At 42.1% G+C, this 24,750-nt stretch overlaps 1 protein-coding gene across 3 annotated transcripts in view; it reads left to right on the top strand.

The window, feature by feature from the left end:
* The window catches only part of map3k14a (mitogen-activated protein kinase kinase kinase 14a), a 42,920-nt gene extending 30,857 nt beyond the window's left edge, over positions 1–12,063 (top strand). For all 3 annotated transcript variants that reach the window (XM_060902063.1, XM_060902065.1, XM_060902064.1), the window contains exons 6-16: positions 840–974; positions 1,072–1,201; positions 1,785–1,913; positions 6,172–6,270; positions 6,368–6,525; positions 6,654–6,804; positions 6,945–7,280; positions 9,466–9,575; positions 11,122–11,260; positions 11,365–11,465; positions 11,554–12,063. In XM_060902063.1, coding sequence (XP_060758046.1) covers positions 840–974; positions 1,072–1,201; positions 1,785–1,913; positions 6,172–6,270; positions 6,368–6,525; positions 6,654–6,804; positions 6,945–7,280; positions 9,466–9,575; positions 11,122–11,260; positions 11,365–11,465; positions 11,554–11,754 — 1,689 coding nt within the window. In that variant the 3' untranslated portion in view covers positions 11,755–12,063. The remainder of the gene's footprint in view (positions 1–839; positions 975–1,071; positions 1,202–1,784; positions 1,914–6,171; positions 6,271–6,367; positions 6,526–6,653; positions 6,805–6,944; positions 7,281–9,465; positions 9,576–11,121; positions 11,261–11,364; positions 11,466–11,553) is intronic.
* The last annotated feature ends 12,687 nt before the right edge of the window (positions 12,064–24,750 follow it).

Below are 24,750 nucleotides of genomic sequence, written 5' to 3'. Positions count from 1 at the left end.
AGTTAAAGAGTTGCTGCGTTGAATCGAAGCCTCAGAAATGTGACTCACATACAGTAGTCATACTACGACATACAAGAGAGAGTGAAACATACCTCGATAAAAACACAAGGCGCGCAATCGCTTGCATGTTTGTTCAGCAGTTTCCTGTTTTTCAGCTCTGAGGTTTAATGTTTATCTCAGTAGCCTAGTTCTGCTTACGGGAGTTTCCTCATATGCACCATACAAAACACATGAACATTTGTAGATTGTTGCGATTCACTCGCTGCGATTTGCTCTTCTGCAAGCACCGTTTTCACACCGGTATCATACACTAAGGTGTTCATTTAGACGTGCTTTTTGCTGTCTGTGAGAATTTTGAGGAAGATGTATTATTATTATTATTATTATATAGCTAAGAAAAAAATTTTGCATGAAAAAAATAATAAAACATGAACATTAAATTCAATTTAAAATCAGATTAAAACTACAGATAATTGATCGGCCAGCACAATAAATACAGACGTGAATTATTTTCGACTAAAAAATAAAAATCCTGTGACTGAGTTGGGAAAAAAAAATCACAGCTTGCAGGAAATGAGGAAGTGTGAGAGCTCATGTCAAGGATGTTATACAGTGCGCAGTGTGTATTCAGGAATTTCTTCGGAAAGATTGGACAGAACTCGCATAACTATATCTGAAATTGAAATATAAGAAATGAGAATACATTCGGAAAAGTAAGTAAGTATATCCAGTAATGTGCGCTTGTTGTAAAATGAGGAACTTTTGGATAAACCAGACCTTGTCCTATGTGTGTGTGTGTGTGTGTGTGTCTTTGCGTGTGTGTGTGTGTGCATGAGTAGGAGCTCCAGCCGCAGGACTATGAATATCGAGAGGGACGGGATTACGAGTGCTGTGATTTACTAAAGCAAGGCTCGTTCGGAGTCGTCTACAGCATCAGAGACAAATCCAGCGGCTTTGTGTGCGCTGCCAAAAAGGTGCTTAGGAATGCTACGTGCCAGTGTGTACACTGTGTGTGTGTAGGTCATGTTTGTTTGTCCTGACCTCTGTCTGTCTCTCTGTTGCGTTCGTTAGGTGCCGATAGAACGTTTCAGAAGTGACGAGGTGGGCTCGTGGAGTGCCCTCCAGTCTCCTCACGTGGTGGAATTTTTCGGATTTGTCCGAGAGGGTCGATCCGTCATCCTGTTCATGGACCTCAAACCTGGTACGAATTAAGGCTAACCCCGCCCCTAATGTGTTGTAGCCTACCGTATGTATTGGTGAAGTCGTGCAGGTAGCTGAATTTGCATTTGGGAGGCAGTGTTATAAAACACACACGAAGCAAGGTCTGAAACATCAGCAAGGACACACAACCAGACCAAGAGGAAGTCATTATTTATCAAAAATGAAGATATTTTAGTTGTTTGGTTGAAATTGTGCTGTTTCTACAAATAGTAATATCCGATTTGCTCATATGTTTATCGTTTTCTTAACGATTACCGTAAATCACTTACGGATTACACAAATGGCATTTAGCAGATGCTCTTATCCAGAACGATGCACAACATACAACCCAGAGCAGCCTGGGGTTAGATGCCTTGCTCAAGGGCACTTCAGCCATTCTTGCTGGTCCAGGGAATCAAACCAGCAACCTTTCGGTCCCAAAGCTGCTTCTCTGTGATCCATTAGGCCATGTCTTCCCTGTTGAATCACTTCCGCTTCCTAATTGAATCTCGTGCCAAACTTCACTTTGCCTCTCCTCTTTTGCTCCTTCTTCTCTCTTCGTTCTCTTCCTCGTCCACCTCCAGGCTCTCTGAGGCAGTTGTTGGCAGAAAGAGGTCTCCTGCCTGAGGATCTGTCCCTGCACTACATGCATCAGGTCCTGGGGGCGCTAGAGCACCTGCACAAGAGACGCATCCTCCACCTGGACGTCAAAGGTATAACCTGAAAAAAAGAAAACAGAATAAAATGAACCGTGGTGCATGTTAGGAATAAAATACTTGGAGTGCTGTACTATTAAAGGATAGTAATTAAATAATATTGGTTAGGGTCGAATGGTATATCAGATATATTCCATTCAGTCGAAGACGAGGTCAGTATCATGCTAGCTGAATGGAATATATCTGATAGACCATGAAAAAAGCCAGCCAATATTATTATTATTATTATTATTATTATACATACGCATTCCTTTCGGGTGTTCAACACGTCTTTCTCTTTCAAAATTCTCTCAAAATCTTCCGTATTTAACAAAGCAAACCTGGCGGCCATGTTTGTTTACAGATTGTCCCAGTCGCTCGCTAGCGTGGAAATTTTACGTCTCTGATGTGTGACGTCATGTTGTCTTGACAACCATGCAATATCGTGAACCATATTCAACGCTCATTCTCCATCGGGTAGAGTGACGTAATAGACGTAGGATAAGCGATATGCTAACGGTATCGCATGCTTTTAAAACCAAATGAACAAAACTCGCTAGAAGGGAATAGAACACGTGTTTTTATTCCATCGAAAAAGCGTCCTGCATGTACGGTATAATAATCAAGACGGGGTGATGCTGTGCGACGTCGACAAAACTAATTAATTCTCATTATCGCTTCAACTAGAGCAGCTATACAGTCATTCCCTCACCAGCCTCACTGGAGACTCGTTCCATAAATTCTAAATAAATCGTCTGCTTACAGAAAACTTCACCACATCAACGCTTTTATTTTAGGGTTTTTTTGTTTTTTTTTTTCACATGGACCATTTTTCACGCCGCGAATGAGTTGTTACTCTAGAAATGATACCGTATTAGACCATAAATATCAATAGCTGCTGTTACAGAAAACCATTAATCAACACCTTCTGACCAATACGAGTTCAAGAGAATTCAGGCATGATGAGGGTTAAATTTGGATCTTGACTCATTTTGCATTCACCAGTTTTGGAACATTTGAGAGTGTGAAACGGCGAATTTGTCGTTCTTTAATTTGTCTTTAAGAGCTTTCGGTCTGAAACTGAGAAGGTGAGTCATGTGTTCGAAACGGATCATGCCGAAAAGGTGCGTGTCACACCGGTCACTTGGAAAGCAGTCACAGACGCCAAAGCGCATTAATATTGCCTCGGTGGTTACTGCCTTTAATACGAGCGTGATCAGAACCCCAGCCAGTGATGAGTTAATATGCGTCTGTGCTGTGGGGTCGTACTAAAATTACCTCCATGATGAATATCTGTTCCGATAAAGTCGGTATCACAGAGAGCAAATAAGCTGGTTATTAGAACGATGGGTTCCAAGGTGTTGTGATGAAAAGATTAAAAAGGGGATGGGATGTTACTATAGTGTAACAACACTTCAGTTGTTTTGTTCTGTGGCTTTTTTTTTTTTTTTTTTAATGGCTTTTCTGAGGAATCGGGTGGGGCACAGAATACAGCACCTGTGGTGAGAATGAGGGCAGTCTGATGTGTGTGTGTGTGTGTGTGTGAGTTAAAGAATGATAGTGAGAGAAAGAAAGAGAGAGAGAGAGAGAGAGAGAGAGAGTGTGTGTGTGTGACTGAGACGAAAGCTGGGAATTTCCCAGAGTGACTCATGAACAGTGCAGAAGGGAGGAGGGAATGAGATGATATCAACAGTCAGAGGAAAGCGAACATAAAGAGACGTAAAGAGGATCCATTTGTTTTAAAAAACTGTGAAGACATTACTCTATGGTATGAACGTTTCGGTCTTGAATACACACCTTTGAGAGAATATTTAGGAAGGCAAGAAAGCTGGCTTCTCTCTCTCTCTCTCTCTCTCTCTCTCCACCATGTGTCGTCTGGAGCGCCCTCTCGCGTTGGGCTCAGCAAAGAAACAACAAAGGCCTTGTTTGTGTGGGCCATCAGGTTTATACTGTAGTCCGGTCATGACATGGAAACCGAAAGCATTTTTTTTTTTCCCACACACCTTCCTGGAACGAACCAATGACTGAGCAAAGCACCTGATTTCTGGGAAGAGTTGGCTTAATTACTTCAGTGTAATCCTGCAGAAGTCTTTCATTCACTTGCCAATCGAGACACGCAACCTCGATGTGACCTCGGCACGCACGCACACACACACACTCCAAATTAAGACAGCTTTAAGTGCATCTTTGTTGGTTCATTTCTTTGTGCACGAGTTATCAGTATCATCTAAAAGACCATAACAAATAATAATAATAATAGGCGGCACGGTGGTGTAGTGGTTAGCGCTGTCGCCTCACAGCAAGAAGGTCCGGGTTCGAGCCCCGTGGCCGGCGAGGGCCTTTCTGTGCGGAGTTTGCATGTTCTCCCCGTGTCTGCGTAGGACATGCAGGTTAGGTTAACTGGTGACTCTAAGGCCCAATCCCAATTCTAATTTCTTCCCCTCCCCCTTCCCCTTGGCCCTTCCCCTTGAAACTGAGCTACAAGGGATAGGGCTTGAAATTCAACCCCTACGTATTGGGATAGCCCTTCAACGATCGCATACGTCATCGCGTACCTCCGTCAGCGTTTACGTTAGCAAAACGCGACCAAATGCGTCACTGGCTGCGACCAGCCGCTACAGTCAGAGCCAGAGGCAGAACCAGAAATCTCTGCTGGCAGGGTGTGATTTGTTAACTAACACCACTGAATGGGATATCTTTGGCGCTTCGTGCACCACATCCGACAGAATGAGGTGTCAGAACACTCATGTAAACGATAAAAGCGAGAATAACAGAACAAAACGTACGCAGTCAAGCAACCGAAAACAATACTCACTCCCAAAGCTTTTTAGCAGCAGCTTGGATTTCAGAAATCGCTGCTCATTCTCAGCTCGAAAGCGAATCAAGCGGCGTGTTTCCTCTGGATAACAACTTAAAACACGTAAATAATGGAGAAAATACATTTATGACAATCTTTCACCGCGGGAACCGCCATCTTTCTGAAATCCGCATGAAATCTCGCTGAAATCCGCATGGCATTGTGGGAAATCACTCAAACCCCTTCGTTCGGAGTCAGCTCCAGGAAAATCTCCGTTTGGAGGGGTACAGAAGCCCTCCCCCTTCCCCTACCCCTCCGCGTTAACTGGGATTGGGATACCCCTACCCCTTCACGTGAACGCGCAAAATGGAGGGGAAGGGCCAAGGGGTATGTCCAAGGGGTGAAATGGGATTCGGCCTAAATTGACCGTAGGTGTGAATGTGAGTGTGAATGGTTGTCTGTGTCTATGCGTCAGCCTTGTGATGACCTGGCGACTTGTCCAGGGTGCACCCCGCCTTTCGCCCGTAGTCAGCTGGGATAGGCTCCGGCTTGCCTGCGACCCTGTAGAACAGGATAAAGCGGCTAGAGATAATGAGATGAGAATGAGATAATATTGGCTGCCTCCCCCCCACACACACAACTTGACTCAACACATCCTGGCTACAAAGGGTTGCGTCTTTAACCCTCTAAAGCCGACATAGACCAAGACACGCCTGGACGTACTTTTATATTTCTGCCAATTCTGAGCTTATTCTTTCAAATGTGATACATCATACGATTCAGACGAAGCTCCTCTTTCTTTCTAGCGCAGTATAAAGTCAGCATCCTGCATTACCTTTGTATGAGCATTCAATATTTAAATAATATTGTCTGGCATCGAGTGGGATATCAGATATACGGTGTAACTCCTCTTCGACTCGATCAATATCATGCCAGCTGAATATCTGATATACCATGGAAAAAAAGGCCTGCTGATATTATTATCGTTATTATACAGTACGTACGTATTCCTTTTGGGTGTTTGAAGCGTCTTTCTCTTTCAAAATCTTCCGTATTTAACGGAACAAACCTGGCGGCCGTGTTTGTTTGCAAATTGTCGCTAGCGCGGAAGTTTTGCGTCTCTGATGTGCGATGTCATGTTGTCTTGACAGCCATGCAATATCGTAAACCGTATTCAACGCTCATTCTCCATTGGGTTAGAGTGACGTAATGGACGTAGGATAAGCGATATGCTAACAATATTGCATGCTGCCAGACCAAATGAACGGAACTCGCTAGAAGGGAATAGAACACGTTTTTATTCCATCGAAAAAGTGTCGGGTCTGAATACGTGTTCGTTTTCTAGCACAGCGGTACATTATTTTCCTTTCCAATTCTGCATTTTAGATTGATTTTAAGCAGGAGTAATGATGCGAATTAGGAATTAGGAATGACTGAAAAGTTTTGGTTTTAAAATCGGTCCGTTGTCTGTCTTTTCAGTGGATAACGTGTTGTTGTCCGAGGATGGGAAAAACACCTTCCTGTGTGACTTTGGTGAGTCAGAGCGACTCGACCCGTATGGATTCAGTCCGTCTCAAGGTAACTTTAATAACAATTCAACGTTAAAAACATTGAGTGAAGACCATGTTGCAGATTGGATGACCAGGTATGTCTTTGTGTGTGTGTGTGTGTGTAGCTCTGAAGGGGACGGAGACTCACATGGCTCCTGAGGTGGCACGTGGAGAGAAGCGCTGTGCCAAGGTGGACGTGTGGAGCAGCTGTTGCATGCTACTGCACATGCTCAACGGCTGCCAGCCGTGGACGCGCTACTACTCCCGCCCTCTCTACCTCAAAGTAAGCGTAACGCCAAGTGTTCCGCTCGGTTATTTATTACATGAAAAGTAAGCTGTTTTCTGTTCACAACACACGTTTGCGTTCAGCCCTTGTGGGTCATGCTGATTGTAATAAACGTGTCGATGCAGATAGCCAAAGAGCCGCCGCCCCTGAGAGAGATACCACCCAACTGCAGCCCTCATACTGCTGATGTCATCAAGCGGGGACTGCAGAGAGAGCCGAGCCGAAGAGCCTCAGCCAAGGATCTCAGAGTTCAAACGGCTAAAGCGCTTAAACAATGTAAGTTTATGTATATACACACTGCGATATGTACTCCAAACGGATGTTTTTTACACGTGTATAATTTCACGTCATATTCAGGATAATATCGTCACTGTAGTTCCGTAGTCTTCACTGACTGTTCGTGTGCGTCCCTGCAGTGGGAGGTCTTCGGAGCCCAGCAAGGGGAGGAGCCTATCAAAAGCCAATTGGGAAGCCAGAAAGGTGTGTGCCCAGCCACTTCTCTGATAGCTCTGTGCAGCAGTGGATGGGCCCAGGGCAGGAGTGGAGAGAGCGGGCTGGACTGAGGGCGGAGCCGAAGTGCCGTAAACAGCGAGTGGAAAAAGTGGATGATGTAAAGGTGGAGAATGACAGGGAGGAAGAGATTGTGCTGAGAAAAGAGAGCTACGTTTCTCCACCTTCACCGCTCTACTTACATTCTCCACCTCACGAGTCCCACAAACCCACAGAGCAGGAGCTACGCAAACTTGAGAGGGGTCAGTCTTCACTCTGCCCTAGTACCCTACATTTATATTTACTATGCCCTTGTACCCTATACTTATATTCACTATGCCCTAGTACCATAGAATTAGGGTCATAGTGAATGTAAGTATAGGGTACTAGGGCATAATGATCCCCTAGTACCCTACATTTAGATTTACTAAGCCCGAGTACCCTACACTTATATTCACTATGCCCTAGTACCCTACACTTATATTCACTATGCCCTAGTACCCTACATTTATATCCACTGTGACCTAGTACCCTACACTTATATTCACTATGCCCTAGTACCCTACAGTTACGTTCACTGTGACCTAGTACCCTACATTTATATTCACTATGCCCTAGTACCCTACAATTATGTTCACTATGCCCTAATACCCTACACTTATATTCACTATGCCCTAGTACCCTACACTTATATTCACTATGCCCTAATACCCTACACTTATATTCACTATGCCCAATTACCCTACACTTATATTCACTATGCCCTAGCACCCTATACTTATATTCACTGTGACCTAGCACCCTACATTTATGTTCACTGTGACCTAGTACCCTACACTTATATTCACTATGCCCTAGTACCCTATACTTATATTCACTATGCCATAGTACTCTATACTTATGTTCACTATGCCCTAGTACCCTACACTTATATTCACTATACCCTAGTACCCTACACTTATATTCACTATACCCTAGTACCCTACACTTATATTCACTATGCCTTAGTACCCTACACTTATATTCACTATTCCCTAGTACCCTACACTTATGTTCACTATACCCTAGTACCCTACACTTATATTCACTATACCCTAGTACCCTACACTTATATTCACTATGCCCTAGTACCCTACATTTATATTCACTGTGACCTAGTACCCTACACTTATATTCACTATACCCTAGTACCCTACACTTATATTCACTGTGACCTAGTACCCTATACTTATATTCACTATTCCCTAGTACCCTACACTTATATTCACTATGCCCTAGCACCCTATACTTATATTCACTGTGACCTAGCACCCTACATTTATGTTCACTGTGACCTAGTACCCTACACTTATATTCACTATGCCCTAGTACCCTATACTTATATTCACTATGCCCTAGTACTCTATACTTATGTTCACTATGCCCTAGTACCCTACACTTATATTCACTATACCCTAGTACCCTACACTTATATTCACTATGCCCTAGTACCCTATACTTATATTCACTGTGACCTAGTACCCTATACTTATATTCACTATTCCCTAGTACCCTACACTTATATTCACTATGCCCTAGCACCCTATACTTATATTCACTGTGACCTAGCACCCTACATTTATGTTCACTGTGACCTAGTACCCTACACTTATATTCACTATGCCCTAGTACCCTATACTTATATTCACTATGCCCTAGTACCCTATACTTATGTTCACTATGCCCTAGTACCCTACACTTATATTCACTATACCCTAGTACCTTACACTTATATTCACTATGCCCTAGTACCCTACACTTATATTCACTATGCCCTAGTACCCTATACTTATATTCACTGTGACCTAGTACCCTACACTTATATTCACTGTGACCTAGTACCCTATACTTATATTCACTATTCCCTAGTACCGTACACTTATATTCACTGTGACCTAGCACCCTACATTTATGTTCACTGTGACCTAGTACCCTACACTTATATTCACTATGCCCTAGTACCCTATACTTATATTCACTATGCCCTAGTACCCTATACTTATGTTCACTATGCCCTAGTACCCTACACTTATATTCACTATACCCTAGTACCTTACACTTATATTCACTATGCCCTAGTACCCTACACTTATATTCACTATGCCCTAGTACCCTACATTTATATTCACTGTGCCCTAGTACCCTACACTTATATTCACTGTGCCCTAGTACCCTACATTTATATTCACTGTGCCCTAGTACCCTACACTTATATTCACTGTGACCTAGTACCCTACACTTATATTCACTGTGACCTAGTACCCTACACTTATATTCACTGTGACCTAGTACCCTACACATATTCACTGTGACCTAGTACCTTACACTTATATTCACTATGTCCTCAAAATTTTTTTTTTTACTTTTTTCAAAAAATTCTGTAAACACAAGCTCTCTTGTTGTCTGTAGAGTTTTTCCTGAGCAGCCTGTCTCAGCCACATTCGGCCGAGTTACAGGAGCAACTTCTTTCCTGCCTGGGTAGTGACTGCCTTTCTAGCAGAGAGCCAGGAGACAAAAAGGTAAACACACACACACACACGGAATCAGCACATCAGGACAGTGCGTGATATGAGGAAACCCACTTTTCGCTTGCAGATTAGATTAATCAGAATTAGTGCAGATAACAGTAACAGTACAAGCTGGTGTGTGTGTTTTGTTATGGTGTTTCTGGTTGTTACCAGAAAACTGTAGGAGGCCTCATTTCTTGTAAAATCTCTGAAATGAGTCCATCATTTCCTGACGTATCAATTCTTTTCAGTATTGGCTAATAATTACTGTCAGGTTCAGAGGCTTGTTTGTCCGTTGAAGCACATGATTCCTCACTTTGTGAGACTTGTCATGTTAGGGTATAAACCGATATCCAATAAACAGTGTGGATTTACACTTCTGCATTCCTTCTGTCTGGAAAGTCCACACTTCCTCAAACCTTTAAAATCTCTGTTCTCTGATAGTTGTTTATTTGGTCTCTGAATTTTGCATAAAAGTCTGTCTACATCAGGGTCACAGCTCAACTGAATGAGTGATACGTTTGTGTTTTTGTTTTTTTTAATAATGGGGAAATGCTTTTTGAAAACATTTGTAATATAGCGTTTTAAATATCTTGAATAGATGCGCAACAGTTTTACTTCTTGAAAAATTCTTTGTAAGCCTTAAAAATCCACAATATCTCAACCATGAGTTCTTTAAATGTCATGCTGTTCCTAAAATAATTTCTCAAGAAATTCTGAACCATGGTGTCAGGAAGAAAAAAAAAAAAGTTTGCAAATTAGATTTTGATCAGATGTGTAATTATTATAAAGTAAGAAAAGACAGATCTGCTAATCCCATTTAACACAGTAATAAAAGTACTTTTATTTTTAGATTTTTTGGGGGGCTTTTTCCACCTTTATTAGATAGGACAGTGTAGAGACAGATCGGGAAATGACCTCAGGTCGGAATCAAACCCAGGTCCCCGGATTTATGGTATGGCGCCTTATCCACCTGAGCCACGACACCTCCATAAAAGTACTTTTAAATCTCATCTCATCTCATTATCTGTAGCCACTTTATCCTGTTCTACAGGGTCGCGGGCAAGCTGGAGCCTATCCCAGCTGACTACGGGCGAAAGGCGGGGTACACCCTGGACAAGTCGCCAGGTCATCACAGGGCTGACACATAGACACAGACAACCATTCACACTCACATTCACACCTACGCTCAATTTAGAGTCACCAGTTAACCTAACCTGCATGTCTTTGGACTGTGGGGGAAACCGGAGCACCCGGAGGAAACCCACGCGGACACGGGGAGAACATGCAAACTCCACACAGAAAGGCCCTCGCCGGCCACGGGGCTCGAACCCGGACCTTCTTGCTGTGAGGCGACAGCGCTAACCACTACACCACCGTGCCGCCCACTTTTAAATCTTAAAAAAATAAATAAGCATTAGCTTGTTGCATTTCAAACAGTGCATATAATTTTGGATTTTTTTTTTATGATTAAATTAACGTGATTGATTGGAAGTTAAATATGCTTTTTTTAAATTATCTTATATGTGTTTTTTCCTTCTGTCTCTCCTTCTTCCAGGACTCCGGCCGCTGGTCAGTTGGCCCCGGGGACGACCTCAGCTCAGGTGTGTTTTCCTACAACAGCCAATCGGACGGCCAGAGCTTCAGTATGGATTGGCTTGGCCCCGCCCACCAGCCCCCACCTCGCTGCTTTGAGGGTGAGTGATGAATCATATGACCAGGTGTTAGATTTAGGTTTAGAGAAATGAGTCAAGCGCATTATATGTCATACCAAGCCGAGATTTTCTTTCTGTGCGTTCAGGAGTGGACGTTTGCATCCGGGACTTCAACGGGCGATGCCTCCGTATCCGTGAAACCCCCCGCGTAAAAGTGGGTCACATCGCTATAGGAATCAGTGATCAGGTAAGAAGACAAAGGAGCGTATACAAAGGAGTTCAAAATCACTCTCTGAACATTCGCGTGCTGACGTGTCCGTGCTCATCTTTGGCAGATATCCGAGAGTGTGTTCAGTCTGCAGAGTGAGGACGGTTCTCTGGTGCCCCATGATAAGCCGGTACAGGATGCTGGTCTCTTCCTGCGCTGTGTCCCTGCCCCTGACTCCGTCCACGTTCCACAACACAGACGAGGCTCCTCCTGCAACATGCCGTGGAGCTGGAGGATCCGGGACGGGAGGCTGGAGATCAGGGACTGATGTCTTTATGATTGGACCTCCTCTGTTGTCTATCATTTCACTTTTTGTATTAAAAAAATATATATATTTCACGTGCTCAACTGTGCCAGTGTGTTTTGGAATGATCTTATACACATCTTTCTACCAATATTGCAGGAAAGTATTTTTTTTTTATGTGTACTGTCTTCATGTTTAAGTGAACATAGTTCATCTGTCGGTCAAGGACATGACACAGATTTTTTTTTTTTTTTTTTTATTTCTGATCGGAAAGACAGAAGTCATTTCTATTGCCATAATGTACTGTATGTCACTGTACCAATAAACCTTATGATGATACATCATACCTCAGCTGTCGTTATTGTTCCAGACCTCACTGTTGGGATGAATTAAGTGATTTGGCAGTAAAACATATCACTGTAGAGTATTTCTTTTTTCATAGACGTATGATTTTATTTAATATCTCGTCGTCATGTTATGATGTCGTCAGGTTCGGATCTGATGGATCAAACAGCGGCACAACCGAATTATATTTAGGACAAGGTTGCATTCGCAGAACGTCTTGTTCCTTTTGTCCGAAATGAAAATCTACAGCATGATACGGTAGCATGTTTCTCATGCTTTGGCCAATGACGCTTCTATCGCTCCAGTGATGATTTAATTAATCAGTGCAAGCTACAACGTAGGCTGAGTCGCTGAAAGCCGCACGCACCGAATCTGGGAAACTCCATCTGGTGCTGACTCAAATCAAGCCTGACTAAAGCAGCTATACCACATTATTATACCATATTTATAGATATATTTATACACCACATATATACACAGACATTAAGACACTTTACTGGAAACATTGTCAAGCATCGATCCGCCACCCAAAATGTCACGCTTATTTTAATACATTGGTTTATTCGGAAATTCTCAGTATGTAGTTAATAAAACATAGGGTAACGTCCTGAGTATACAGTGCTTTGCATAAGTATTTACCCCTCCTGAACTTCAACACATTGGTAGTGTTAGAGTCTGGACTGAAACTGACTTTGGAAATCTGTGTCAGGAATCGAAGTGAAAGTCAGACATAAATTAAACTGCAGAAAATATCAATATAGTTTGCAACATTATTTACAAATGAAAAAAAAAGATATTTTTTTCTTGTATAAGTATTTAGCCCAACTGCTGTGATATGCTAAATCAGTTCGTAAATGATATGAAGTTTATCTTCGAGTGGTGGACGTACAACCCCGATTCCAAAAAAGTTGGGACAAAGTACAAATTGTAAATAAAAACGGAATGCAATGATGTGGAAGTTTCAAAATTCCATATTTTATTCAGAATAGAACATAGATGACATATTAAATGTTTAAACTGAGAAAATGTATCATTTAAAGAGAAAAATTAGGTGATTTTAAATTTCATGACAACAACACATCTCAAAAAAGTTGGGACAAGGCCATGTTTACCACTGTGAGACATCCCCTTTTCTCTTTACAACAGTCTGTAAACGTCTGGGGACTGAGGAGACAAGTTGCTCAAGTTTAGGGATAGGAATGTTAACCCATTCTTGTCTAATGTAGGATTCTAGTTGCTCAACTGTCTTAGGTCTTTTTTGTCGTATCTTCCGTTTTATGATGCGCCAAATGTTTTCTATGGGTGAAAGATCTGGACTGCAGGCTGGCCAGTTCAGTACCCGGACCCTTCTTCTACGCAGCCATGATGCTGTAATTGATGCAGTATGTGGTTTGGCATTGTCATGTTGGAAAATGCAAGGTCTTCCCTGAAAGAGACGTCGTCTGGATGGGAGCATATGTTGCTCTAGAACCTGGATATACCTTTCAGCATTGATGGGGTCTTTCCAGATGTGTAAGCTGCCCATGCCACACGCACTAATGCAACCCCATACCATCAGAGATGCAGGCTTCTGAACTGAGCGCTGATAACAACTTGGGTCATCCTTCTCCTCTTTAGTCCGAATGACACGGCGTCCCTGATTTCCATAAAGAACTTCAAATTTTGATTCGTCTGACCACAGAACAGTTTTCCACTTTGCCACAGTCCATTTTAAATGAGCCTTGGCCCAGAGAAGACGTCTGCGCTTCTGGATCGTGTTTAGATACGGCTTCTTCTTTGAACTATAGAGTTTTAGCTGGCAACGGCGGATGGCACGGTGAATTGTGTTCACAGATAATGTTCTCTGGAAATATTCCTGAGCCCATTTTGTGATTTCCAATACAGAAGCATGCCTGTATGTGATGCAGTGCCGTCTAAGGGCCCGAAGATCACGGGCACCCAGTATGGTTTTCCGGCCTTGACCCTTACGCACAGAGATTCTTCCAGATTCTCTGAATCTTTTGATGATATTATGCACTGTAGATGATGATATGTTCAAACTCTTTGCAATTTTACACTGTCGAACTCCTTTCTGATATTGCTCAACTATTTGTCGGCGCAGAATTAGGGGGATTGGTGATCCTCTTCCCATCTTTACTTCTGAGAGCCGCTGCCACTCCAAGATGCTCTTTTTATACCCAGTCATGTTAATGACCTATTGCCAATTGACCTAATGAGTTGCAATTTGGTCCTCCAGCTGTTCCTTTTTTGTACCTTTAACTTTTCCAGCCTCTTATTGCCCCTGTCCCAACTTTTTTGAGATGTGTTGCTGTCATGAAATTTCAAATAAGCCAATATTTGGCATGAAATTTCAAAATGTCTCACTTTCGACATTTGATATGTTGTCTATGTTCTATTGTGAATACAATATCAGTTTTTGAGATTTGTAAATGATTGCATTCCGTTTTTATTTACAATTCGTACTTTGTCCCAACTTTTTTGGAATCAGGGTTGTATATTTCATGAGTGAACAAAGTGAACGAGTGAAAATATTTTCAACGTAAGAAGATAAACGTCATATCTTTGCACCACCATGTAACATTCTTTATATTTCTTTATATGGACACAAACACACACAAAAACGCAAGTTAATTTTGAACCGGTTTGCCATTTTATAAACGCACGTCTAGTCAGCGGGAAAACACTGGGAGTGACGTTGCCGGAGTAAAATATCAGGAATTATTATACATACAGGACACTTTTTCGATGGAATGAAAACATGTGTTCTATTAACTTCTTGCAGGTTTCATTCATTTGGTTTGATAGCATGGAATATTGTTAGCATATCATTTATCCTACGTGTATTACTGTACATCACTCTACCCAATAGAGAATGAGCGTTGGATATGGTTTACGATATTGCATGGTTGTCAAGACAACATGATGTCACATCGTCGGCGCTGATGCAAATATTTAATGAGAAAATTTTCTGCTGCGCGTGTGCAGAAACATTTCTTTGTTCGCCGGGAAAAACAAAGATGCGTTGAACACCTGAAAGGCTACCAAAACTTCATTAGATATTCTTCACACATATTTACAAGAGAAAAACAGACCAACGGACATCAAAAAACTGGAAAAGGGACATGTCAGAGGATTAAAACTTCAGCGCTAGCGAGCGACTGTGACAATTTGTAAACAAACATGGTCGCCAGGTTTGCTTCATTAAATACAGAACATTTTGAGAGAATTTTGAAAGAGAAAGATGCGTTGAACACCCAAAAGGAATGTATAATAATAATAATAATAATAATAATAATAATATTGGCTGGCTTTTCTTCGTGGTATATCAGATAGCTTGTCTTCGACTTGTTCAGTATCATGCTAGCTGAATGAAATATATCTGATAGACCACTCAACGCCAGCCAATATTATTTAAATATGTCACTCAGATCCACGATGTATTTTGTATGAAAAATGTGTTTTTCAGCACGAGAAGGTATATCTTCAAGCCAGTGTGTGATTTTCTTTTTATTATATCGACACATTCACAAACAAAAAGGACCCAAATATCTCAAAACAATTCATCGATTTCCTCACGAGTGACATAAAGAGAAATGTCCTGGATGGAGCTCAGATGAAAAATATTTTCCAGTAAAACACAGGTCTATATAATATCTCATCTCATTATCTCTAGCCGCTTTATCCTGTTCTACAGGGTCGCAGGCAAGCTGGAGCCTATCCCAGCTGACTATGGGTGAAAGGCGGGGTACACCCTGGACAAGTCGCCAGGTCATCACAGGGCTGACACATAGACACAGACAACCATTCACACTCACATTCACACCTACGGTCAATTTAGAGTCACCAGTTAACCTAACCTGCATGTCTTTGGACTGTGGGGGAAACCGGAGCACCCGGAGGAAACCCACGCGGACACGGGGAGAACATGCAAACTCCACACAGAAAGGCCCTCGCCGGCCACGGGGCTCGAACCCGGACCTTCTTGCTGTGAGGCAACAGCGCTAACCACTACACCACCGTGCCGCCTGTCTATATAATATATAAGGAATAAAACATGATGATGTACTGCTATAAGAAAACCATCCCCTTTATTGTTTATTTTCCAGTAACAAGTCACAAAGTGGCACGGCATGGTGGTGTAGTGGTTAGCACTGTCGCCTCACAGCAAGAAGGTCCTGGGTTCGAGCCAAGCAGCCAGCGGGGGCCTTTCTGTGCGGAGTTTGCATGTTCTCCCCGTGTCCGCGTGGGTTTCCTCCGGGTGCTCCGGTTTCCCCCACAGTCCAAAGACATGCAGGTTAGGTTAACTGGTGACTCTAAATTGACCGTAGGTGTGAATGTGAGTGTGAATGGTTGTCTGTGTCTATGTGTCAGCCCTGTGATGACCTGGCGACTTGTCCAGGGTGTACCCCGCCTTTCGCCCGTAGTCAGCTGGGATAGGCTCCAGCTTGCCTGCGACCCTGTAGAACAGGATAAAGCGGCTAGAGATAATGGATGGATGGATGGATGGAAGTCACAAAGTTATTTATTCCACTTACTAATATGTCACAACTATTTGCCAATGCTCACATGAACAACACATTGCTCTTTTTAACCCTTATATTTAAAAGGTTGCCTCACCCTTCCCAGAATCCAGTGCTTCGTTTTTATTTGAAGTCATGTGACTGTGACTTTGCTAGTTTGCTGTGCAGCAAAACATCTGCAATTTCACTGTTAGCAATCCTGTCTAAATCCATCTCAAACTTTTTCTTCATCTGCGTTTCAGATGTGGAAGTTTTGAGTAGAATATGCCTGATGTTTTCTTTCCTTCTTGGCTTCCCGCGAGATAACCGAGGCCGGTTCTGGTCCATTAGAACAGACCATATGAAAACGGAATGGTTTGGTGTAAATTATTGAAAATATAACTACTTGGATAATATCTTCAATTTCATGTTACAATTTATGATCTATGGCTTAGGATGTGACCAGATTGTTGGGAATTCTTTTTTTTTCTTTCCCCCAAAACAGTGGAATATCCATGGATGTGAAAATGGTGACTCGCGACTTGGCGCAGAGGCTTCTGGGAAGGGTGAGGGTGAGCCGGCCCCTTTAATGCTGTGGAATGGCTGAGAAACAAGTGAATTAACAGTTATTCCACGAAATTGAGTCGTACATGAGCTGATAGCCAATGACGCGCGTAGCGCCGAGTTGGCTATAAACCATGTGTGACGAGATTGAATGGAATAACTCTCTTATTCTATCCACATTCACTGGATTTTGAGAAATGGAGCATTTTTATTTTTAGCAAATTCGCTAAATAAAAACTGTATACAAAACATCCAGCAAAATAATTTCCGCTTAGAATGCAAACAAACCGGTGAAACGACAGGAGCGATTTGTGAAAAACGCTACAATAAGAATTCTTGAAAAAAAAAAAAGATACGTCCTTACCATCAAATACTTTTTATTCCATATTTTATTGCTTTTCTTGTATTTTTTTGGGTTTTGTTTGCGAGTAGTTTTTATTTCATCCTCGGTTGGTTCAGCAACATGCGTCGCCATTTTGTTTTTCTCTACTCACGGTATATGAGCTGACAGTCTAGTAGTAGAGTAGAGTAGCCAATCAGAGCGCACGATTGCTGATATCCAGTGAACGTGGATAGAATAATTCCTATTATCACTTGGGGCCAGTTCTTCAAAAAATTTAATCTGGATCAAAATGATCCGTATTTCCAAATCACATTTTTTGCTATCCAGGATCAGGTAATCCTTCTTACTTTTATGCCGGTTTTTGAAAGCAACATTGGATTGGATCACGCTAATTCAGATACACCGTTTTCAAGATTACCTAATCCAGATAACCAATGCTCTAAATGGGACAGCATATCACAATGTGGGCTACCAGGTATGTAAAGAACAGGTGGAAGAGCCAATATGGGGTCACTTAAATGTACACTAAGTAACTTTAAAAACGCACATTGATAAAACTTGCTGAATTCGTGCTGAGTTTATCTCAAGAAGAAAAGAAATATATCACAATGGAAAAATAACTGCGTTCCGCCCGAATAAGTTCCAAATCTGTGCTCAAATCAGAATTTAAGGGAGTTGTACTCAATAACGTACAATATGACTCGGGTAGTCAATGACATGGACAGGCTTTAATTTTCAAACAAATTTTGCATACACTGTACACACACAATCTTGCCTATAAATACCCGGGGGAAATGATGGGAAAATTGTCATTATTGAAGATGCCACGCCGAAGCCAAAATCAACGTGAACAGGCCATCGGGATGTTGCGTGCCGGAAGTACACAGACAGAGGTCGCCCGGCACTTCGGTGTTCATCATTCGACCATTTCCCGTTTGAGTCAGCGTTACAGACAGACAGGGAGCACCAGGGATCGTCCACGCCCTGGTCAGCCTCGAGTCACGACGCCAGTTCAGGATCAGCACATCAGGCTAGCTCACCTCCGTGACAGATTCCTGACCCCCTCAGTCACTGCTGCTGAGACCCCTGGACGACACGGACCCAGAATCTCCAGCATGACGGTCCGAACATGGACCAACTGTCACTTTGAATTTTTTTATTGTGAATTAATTCTTGAGTTTGACAATAAATGTTCTTTATCGATGTTTCAAGATGTGTGTGCATTACATACACATCACATCACATCACATTATCTCTAGCCGCTTTATCCTTCTATAGGGTCGCAGGCAAGCTGGAGCCTATCCCAGCTGACTACGGGCGAAAGGCGGGGTACACCCTGGACAAGTCGCCAGGTCATCACAGGGCTGACACATAGACACAGACAACCATTCGCACTCACATTCACACCTACGCTCAATTTAGAGTCCCCAGTTAACCTAACCTGCATGTCTTTGGACTGTGGAGGAAACCGGAGCACCCGGAGGAAACCCACGCGGACACGGGGAGAACATGCAAACTCCGCACAGAAAGGCCCTCGCCGGCCACGGGGCTCGAACCCAGGACCTTCTTGCTGTGAGGCGACAGCGCTAACCACTACACCACCGTGCCGCCCCGTTTTTAAAGTTACTTAGTATATTTTATTTTGAGACAAAACACAAAAATAACCCACAAAAAGACCCACTTTTGTTCATAATTGCTTTTACAACCTCCTCTGAGCAACAACAAATAAAAAATACATTAACAAATACATTGTGACTATTTTGAAAATATCTTAAATTAAAAAATTAAAAAAAAATGTCCTATTCACAGGGTTCTTCTTCAGATGAGGAGGGAAGAGCAGCATTTTCAAGGCCTGCTTTCAGGATGAGGATCTGAAGTTTTGCTTTGGTTTGCTGCAGTTTGATTTGTTCCTCTGCCAGGAGTATCTGTGTTTCTGCCCTTTCAGTTTCTCTTTTAAGTAGTAATTGATAGGCATCATCATTCTTATTTGGCAAAGGACGCTTCAAGGATATTTTCTGAGCTCCTGTGACTGCTGGCTCTAACTGTGAGGATACAGGTTGTTCTTCCGTAACAGGGCTGAGATCTAGAATAACTGTTTCCTCCTCATTAAGGGGAACTGGCTCACTTTCCTCTACAGTTGGCTCACCATCCCCTACAACACCTTGAATCCCATGCAGAGCATTAGAGTTCTCACCTCCAATAATGTCCAGAACCACATCTGTGTATTCACCTTTCTTAAAGGGTTTGTTGCCCGTTTGGGTGTTTTTTACTTCAGCGAGGTCCTTTGTTGCTCTGGCCCTCAGATTCTTCCATCTAAATTTCACTTGATCCAAGGTCCTCTTCTGGCCAGAGCCCATTGCATTCACATTCTGGGTGATTTCAATCCAAATGTCTTTCTTCTTTTTGTTAGTTACTATTGCACCTGAACTAGAACTTCCTATTATTGAGGCATAATGGTGCTTAACACCCTCCAGCAGTGCATGGGTTTCTGCAACAATGAAATTAGGTCCTTTTGAGTCCATGGTTCCACCTCATCTGTTGCAGTGAACAGAGTATTCATAGGCTTTGGACATCTCATCTCATCTCATCTCATTATCTCTAGCCGCTTTATCCTGTTCTACAGGGTCGCAGGCAAGCTGGAGCCTATCCCAGCTGACTACGGGCGAAAGGCGAGGTACACCCTGGACAAGTCGCCAGGTCATCACAGGGCTGACACATAGACACAGACAACCATTCACACTCACATTCACACCTACGGTCAATTTAGAGTCACCAGTTAACCTAACCTGCATGTCTTTGGACTGTGGGGGAAACCGGAGCACCCGGAGGAAACCCATGCGGACACAGGGAGAACATGCAAACTCCACACAGAAAGGCCCTCACCGGCCACGGGGCTCGAACCCGGACCTTCTTGCTGTGAGGCGGCAGCGCTAACCACTACATCACCGTGCCGCCCCAGCTTTGGACATGATTGATGTAATTGAACACAAGCTGAAGGACATCAACTAATGAGTGGGTGGGTATTTGACAACCATCTTATATTCAGCCTCTCTCAGAGGACTTACAGAGAGACACTGAAATGGCAGGTACTGTCCATCGCTACCACCATGTTGGAGGAAGAGGATACCATCAAAGGGTGTATATTGAGCGTGCAAAACTACTCGAGCAATACACCACTGAAGAAATGTATGCTCACTTTCGCTTTGGGAATGCAGATATTATGTACATTGCAGACCTTGTCAGGCCAAAATTTCAACGGACAACCCGAAGCAGTCACAGTCTGTCCGTGGAAGAACAGGTCCTCATTGCTCTGCGCTTCTATGCATCTGGGACTTTCTACCAAGTTGTTGGTGACAATATAGGAGTAGACAAGTCAACTGTGAGTGATGTCGTGAAAGCTGTGTCAACTGCATTGGCCAGCCTGGTCAATCAGTTTGTTTCATTTCCAAAGGATGACCAGATTGCACAGACCAAGCACAAGTTTTTTCTTTTGGGGAACATGCCCAATACTATTGGGTTTATTGACTGCACACATGTGCATATCCAAGCACCTCATGAAAGGGATTGGGAGTACATCAACCGAAAGGGGAGGCGTAGTATCAACATTCAACTTGTGGGCGACGCTGACCTAACCATCACAAACTGTGTTGAAGTGGCCTGGGTCTGTTCATGATGCACGTATCCTGAGGGAGAGTGCTTTATACAGAGAGCTCCAAACTAACCAACCGGATGGCATAATATTAGGAGACAGTGCCTATCCACTCCTACCATGGCTAATGAGTCCTTTTCTTGCAGCAGCCACACCTGCTCAGGCACGCTTCAACACTGCTCATTGCAAAACAAGATGCTCAATTGAGCATTTAAATGGAGTTCTAAAGAGACACTTTGCATGCCTTAACTACTTATGAGTGAAACCACAGGTAGCATGTAAAATAATACTTGCATGTATTGTCCTACACAACATCGCTACCAGACGCAATGTGTCTCTCTGTGACAACGTTTATGATGCACCTGAGCCTGTTGAAGAACCAGACCAACCTCTGGCGTTTTGTCAGAATGTGGGACAGACTGGACGTGTAGTAAGGGATGCAATTGTTAGAAATTATTTTTGATGGCATCTGTCATCTCTGATTGTTTCTTTGAAATTAATATAGCCTACAATGGTCAATGACAGAAAAATATAATGTATTTTAGTTTGTTAATGAATTCTGTTTGGGGGAAAAATATATATATATATGTATATATTTAATACAATACTGAAAGGCTTAATTGGTAACCTATGTCTACTTCTACTTTATCACTGTACAGTGGTGCTTGAAAGTTTGTGAACCCTTTAGAATTTTCTATATTTCTGCATAAATATGACCTAAAACATCATCAGATTTTCACACAAGTCCTAAAAGTAGATAAAGAGAACCCAGTTAAACAAATGAGACAAAAATATTCTACTTGGTCATTTATTTACTGAGGAAAATGATCCAATATTACATATCTGTGAGTGGCAAAAGTATGTGAACCTTTGCTTTCAGTATCTGGTGTGACCCCCTTGTGCATCAATAACTGCAACTAAACGTTTGCGGTAACTGTTGATCAGTCCTGCACACCGGCTTGGAGGAATTTTAGCCCATTCCTCCGTACAGAACAGCTTCAACTCTGGGATGTTGGTGGGTTTCCTCACATGAACTGCTAGCTTCAGGTCCTTCCACAACATTTCCATTGGATTAAGGTCAGGACTTTGACTTGGCCATTCCAAAACATTAACTTTATTCTTCTTTAACCATTCTTTGGTAGAACAACTTGTGTGCTTAGCGCCGTTGTCTTGCTGCATGACCCACCTTCTCTTGAGATTCAGTTCATGGACAGATGTCCTGACATTTTCCTTTAGAATTCGCTGGTATAATTCAGAATTCATTGTTCCATCAATGATGGCAAGCCGTCCTGGCCCAGATGCAGCAAAACAGGCCCAAACCATGATACTACCACCACCATGTTTCACAGATGGGATAAGGTTCTTTTGTCGGAATGCAGTGTTTTCCTTTCACCAAACATAACGATTCTCGTTTAAACCAAAAAGTTCTATTTTGGTCTCACTCGTCCACAAAACATTTTTTCAATAGCCTTCTGGCTTGTCCACATGATCTTTAGCAAACTGCAGACAAGCAGCAATGTTCTTTTTGGAGAGCAGAGGCTTTCTCCTTGCAACCCTGCCATGCACACTATTGTTGTTCAGTGTTCTCCTGATGGTGGACTCATGAACATTAACATTAGCCAATGTGAGAGAGGCCTTCAGTTGCTTAGAAGTTACCCTGGGGTACTTTGTGACCTCGCCGACTATTACACGCTTTGCTCTTGGAGTGATCTTTGTTGGTCGACCACTCCTGGGGAGGGTAACAATGGTCTTGAATTTCCTCCATTTGTTCACAATCTGTCTGACTGTGGATTGGTGGAGTCCAAACTCTTTAGAGATGGTTTTGTAACCTTTTGCAGCCTGATGAGCATCAACAACGCTTTTTCTGAGGTCCTCAGAAATCTCCTTTGTTCGTGCCATGATACACTTCCACAAACATGTGTTGTGAAGATCAGACTTTGATAGATCCCTGTTCTTTAAATAAAACAGGGTGCCCACTCACACCTGATGGTCATCCCATTGATTGAAAACACCTGACTCGAATTTCACCTTCAAATTAACTGCTAATTCTAGCAGTTCACATACTTTTGCCACTCACAGATATGTAATATTGGATCATTTTCCTCAATAAATAAATGACCAAGTATAATATTTTTGTCTCATTTGTTTAACTGGGTTCTCTTTATCTACTTTTAGGACTTGTGTGAAAATCTGATGATGTTTTAGGTCATATTTATGCAGAAATATAGAAAATTCTAAAGGGTTCACAAACTTTCAAGCACCACTGTATTGGTTAAACAAGTCAAGTGCAAAACATAAAAGTATCACTAAATAATGCAGTTGTATTATTGGACCAATTTTTGAAGTTTTACTACATTTTCTACCTGATATCCACCTTGAAATCCTACCCCCTGTTGGGATCAGGATAATCTTGTTTTTTTGGATTAAAGTTATCCAGATCCTTCTGAAAAGTTTTGAACAACACAAACTGAAGGTTTGATCCAGATTGAAACTAGAATTGGATTACATGATCTGATCAGATTTCAGAATCCTACTTTCTCTTCTGAACAACCCATTTTCAAGATTTGATCCAATCCGATTACCAAAATCCGCCAAGATTACCTTTGAACAACTGGCCCTCGGTTATAGCAGCTATAATTAGTTGTTCCCTCACCAGCACTTATTTCTCTCTCTTGAAGTTAAAAAAAAAATCTCATAGCTTCACAGTATCGATAATTATGTTTTTCTTTGCTAAACAACAGCACGTTTCATTCATCTATTATCATCATCATTCGGGTTAGATTTCAATGAGCTGAACTACCATTAGAGTCGCTGTTAGAGAACATTAATCCACATCTCCAGAAAATTCAGCGTAACAAAAATCAGTATAATGCAGGACCAAACAAAAATTATTAGACACAGCTTCGAATTCAGTGTTTTTTTCTTTATTGTTATTAATTAAGTCACTTTACTTCATGTCTTAAAGTAACGATGGATGTCATTTCTTTTTACTTTCTTGAGCGGTTCTTGACATAATATGGATTACTACAGTTGTGGTGTTGAACAGGGCCATTTACTGTATTTTTATTATTTATTATTTGATCTCAAATGCATTAAGAAGTCAAGAAACTAGTCCACTAATTACCTTTTGACGAGGCACCTGTTAATTGAAAAGCGTTCCAGGTGACGACCTCATGAAACTGATTAAGATAACGCCAATAGTGTGTAAAGTGTCATCAAGGTAAACACTGGATACTTTGAAGAATCTAAAATATTAAACCTACAGTGCTGAGCGTAAATGAGTGCACCCCCTTTGAAAAGTAACATTTTAAACAATATCTCAATGAACCCAAACAATTTCCAAAATGTTGACAAGACAAAGTTTAATATAACATCTGTTTAACTTATAACGCGAAAGTAAGGTTAATAATATAACTTAGATTACACATTTTTCAGTTTTACTCAAATTAGGGTGGTGCAAAAATGAGTACACCCCACAACAAAAACTACTACATCTAGTACTTTGTCTGGCCTCCATGATTTTTAATGACGGCACCAAGTCTTCTAGGCATGGAATGAACAAGTTGGAGACATTTTGCAACGTCAATCTTTTTCCATTCTTCAACAACGACCTCTTTTAG

This window comes from Neoarius graeffei, chromosome 20 (assembly GCF_027579695.1).
Source record: "Neoarius graeffei isolate fNeoGra1 chromosome 20, fNeoGra1.pri, whole genome shotgun sequence".
Lineage (NCBI taxonomy): Eukaryota > Metazoa > Chordata > Actinopteri > Siluriformes > Ariidae > Neoarius > Neoarius graeffei.
The sequence above is the reverse complement of the archived record's forward strand: the minus strand, read 5'-3'. Positions and strand labels throughout refer to the sequence as shown.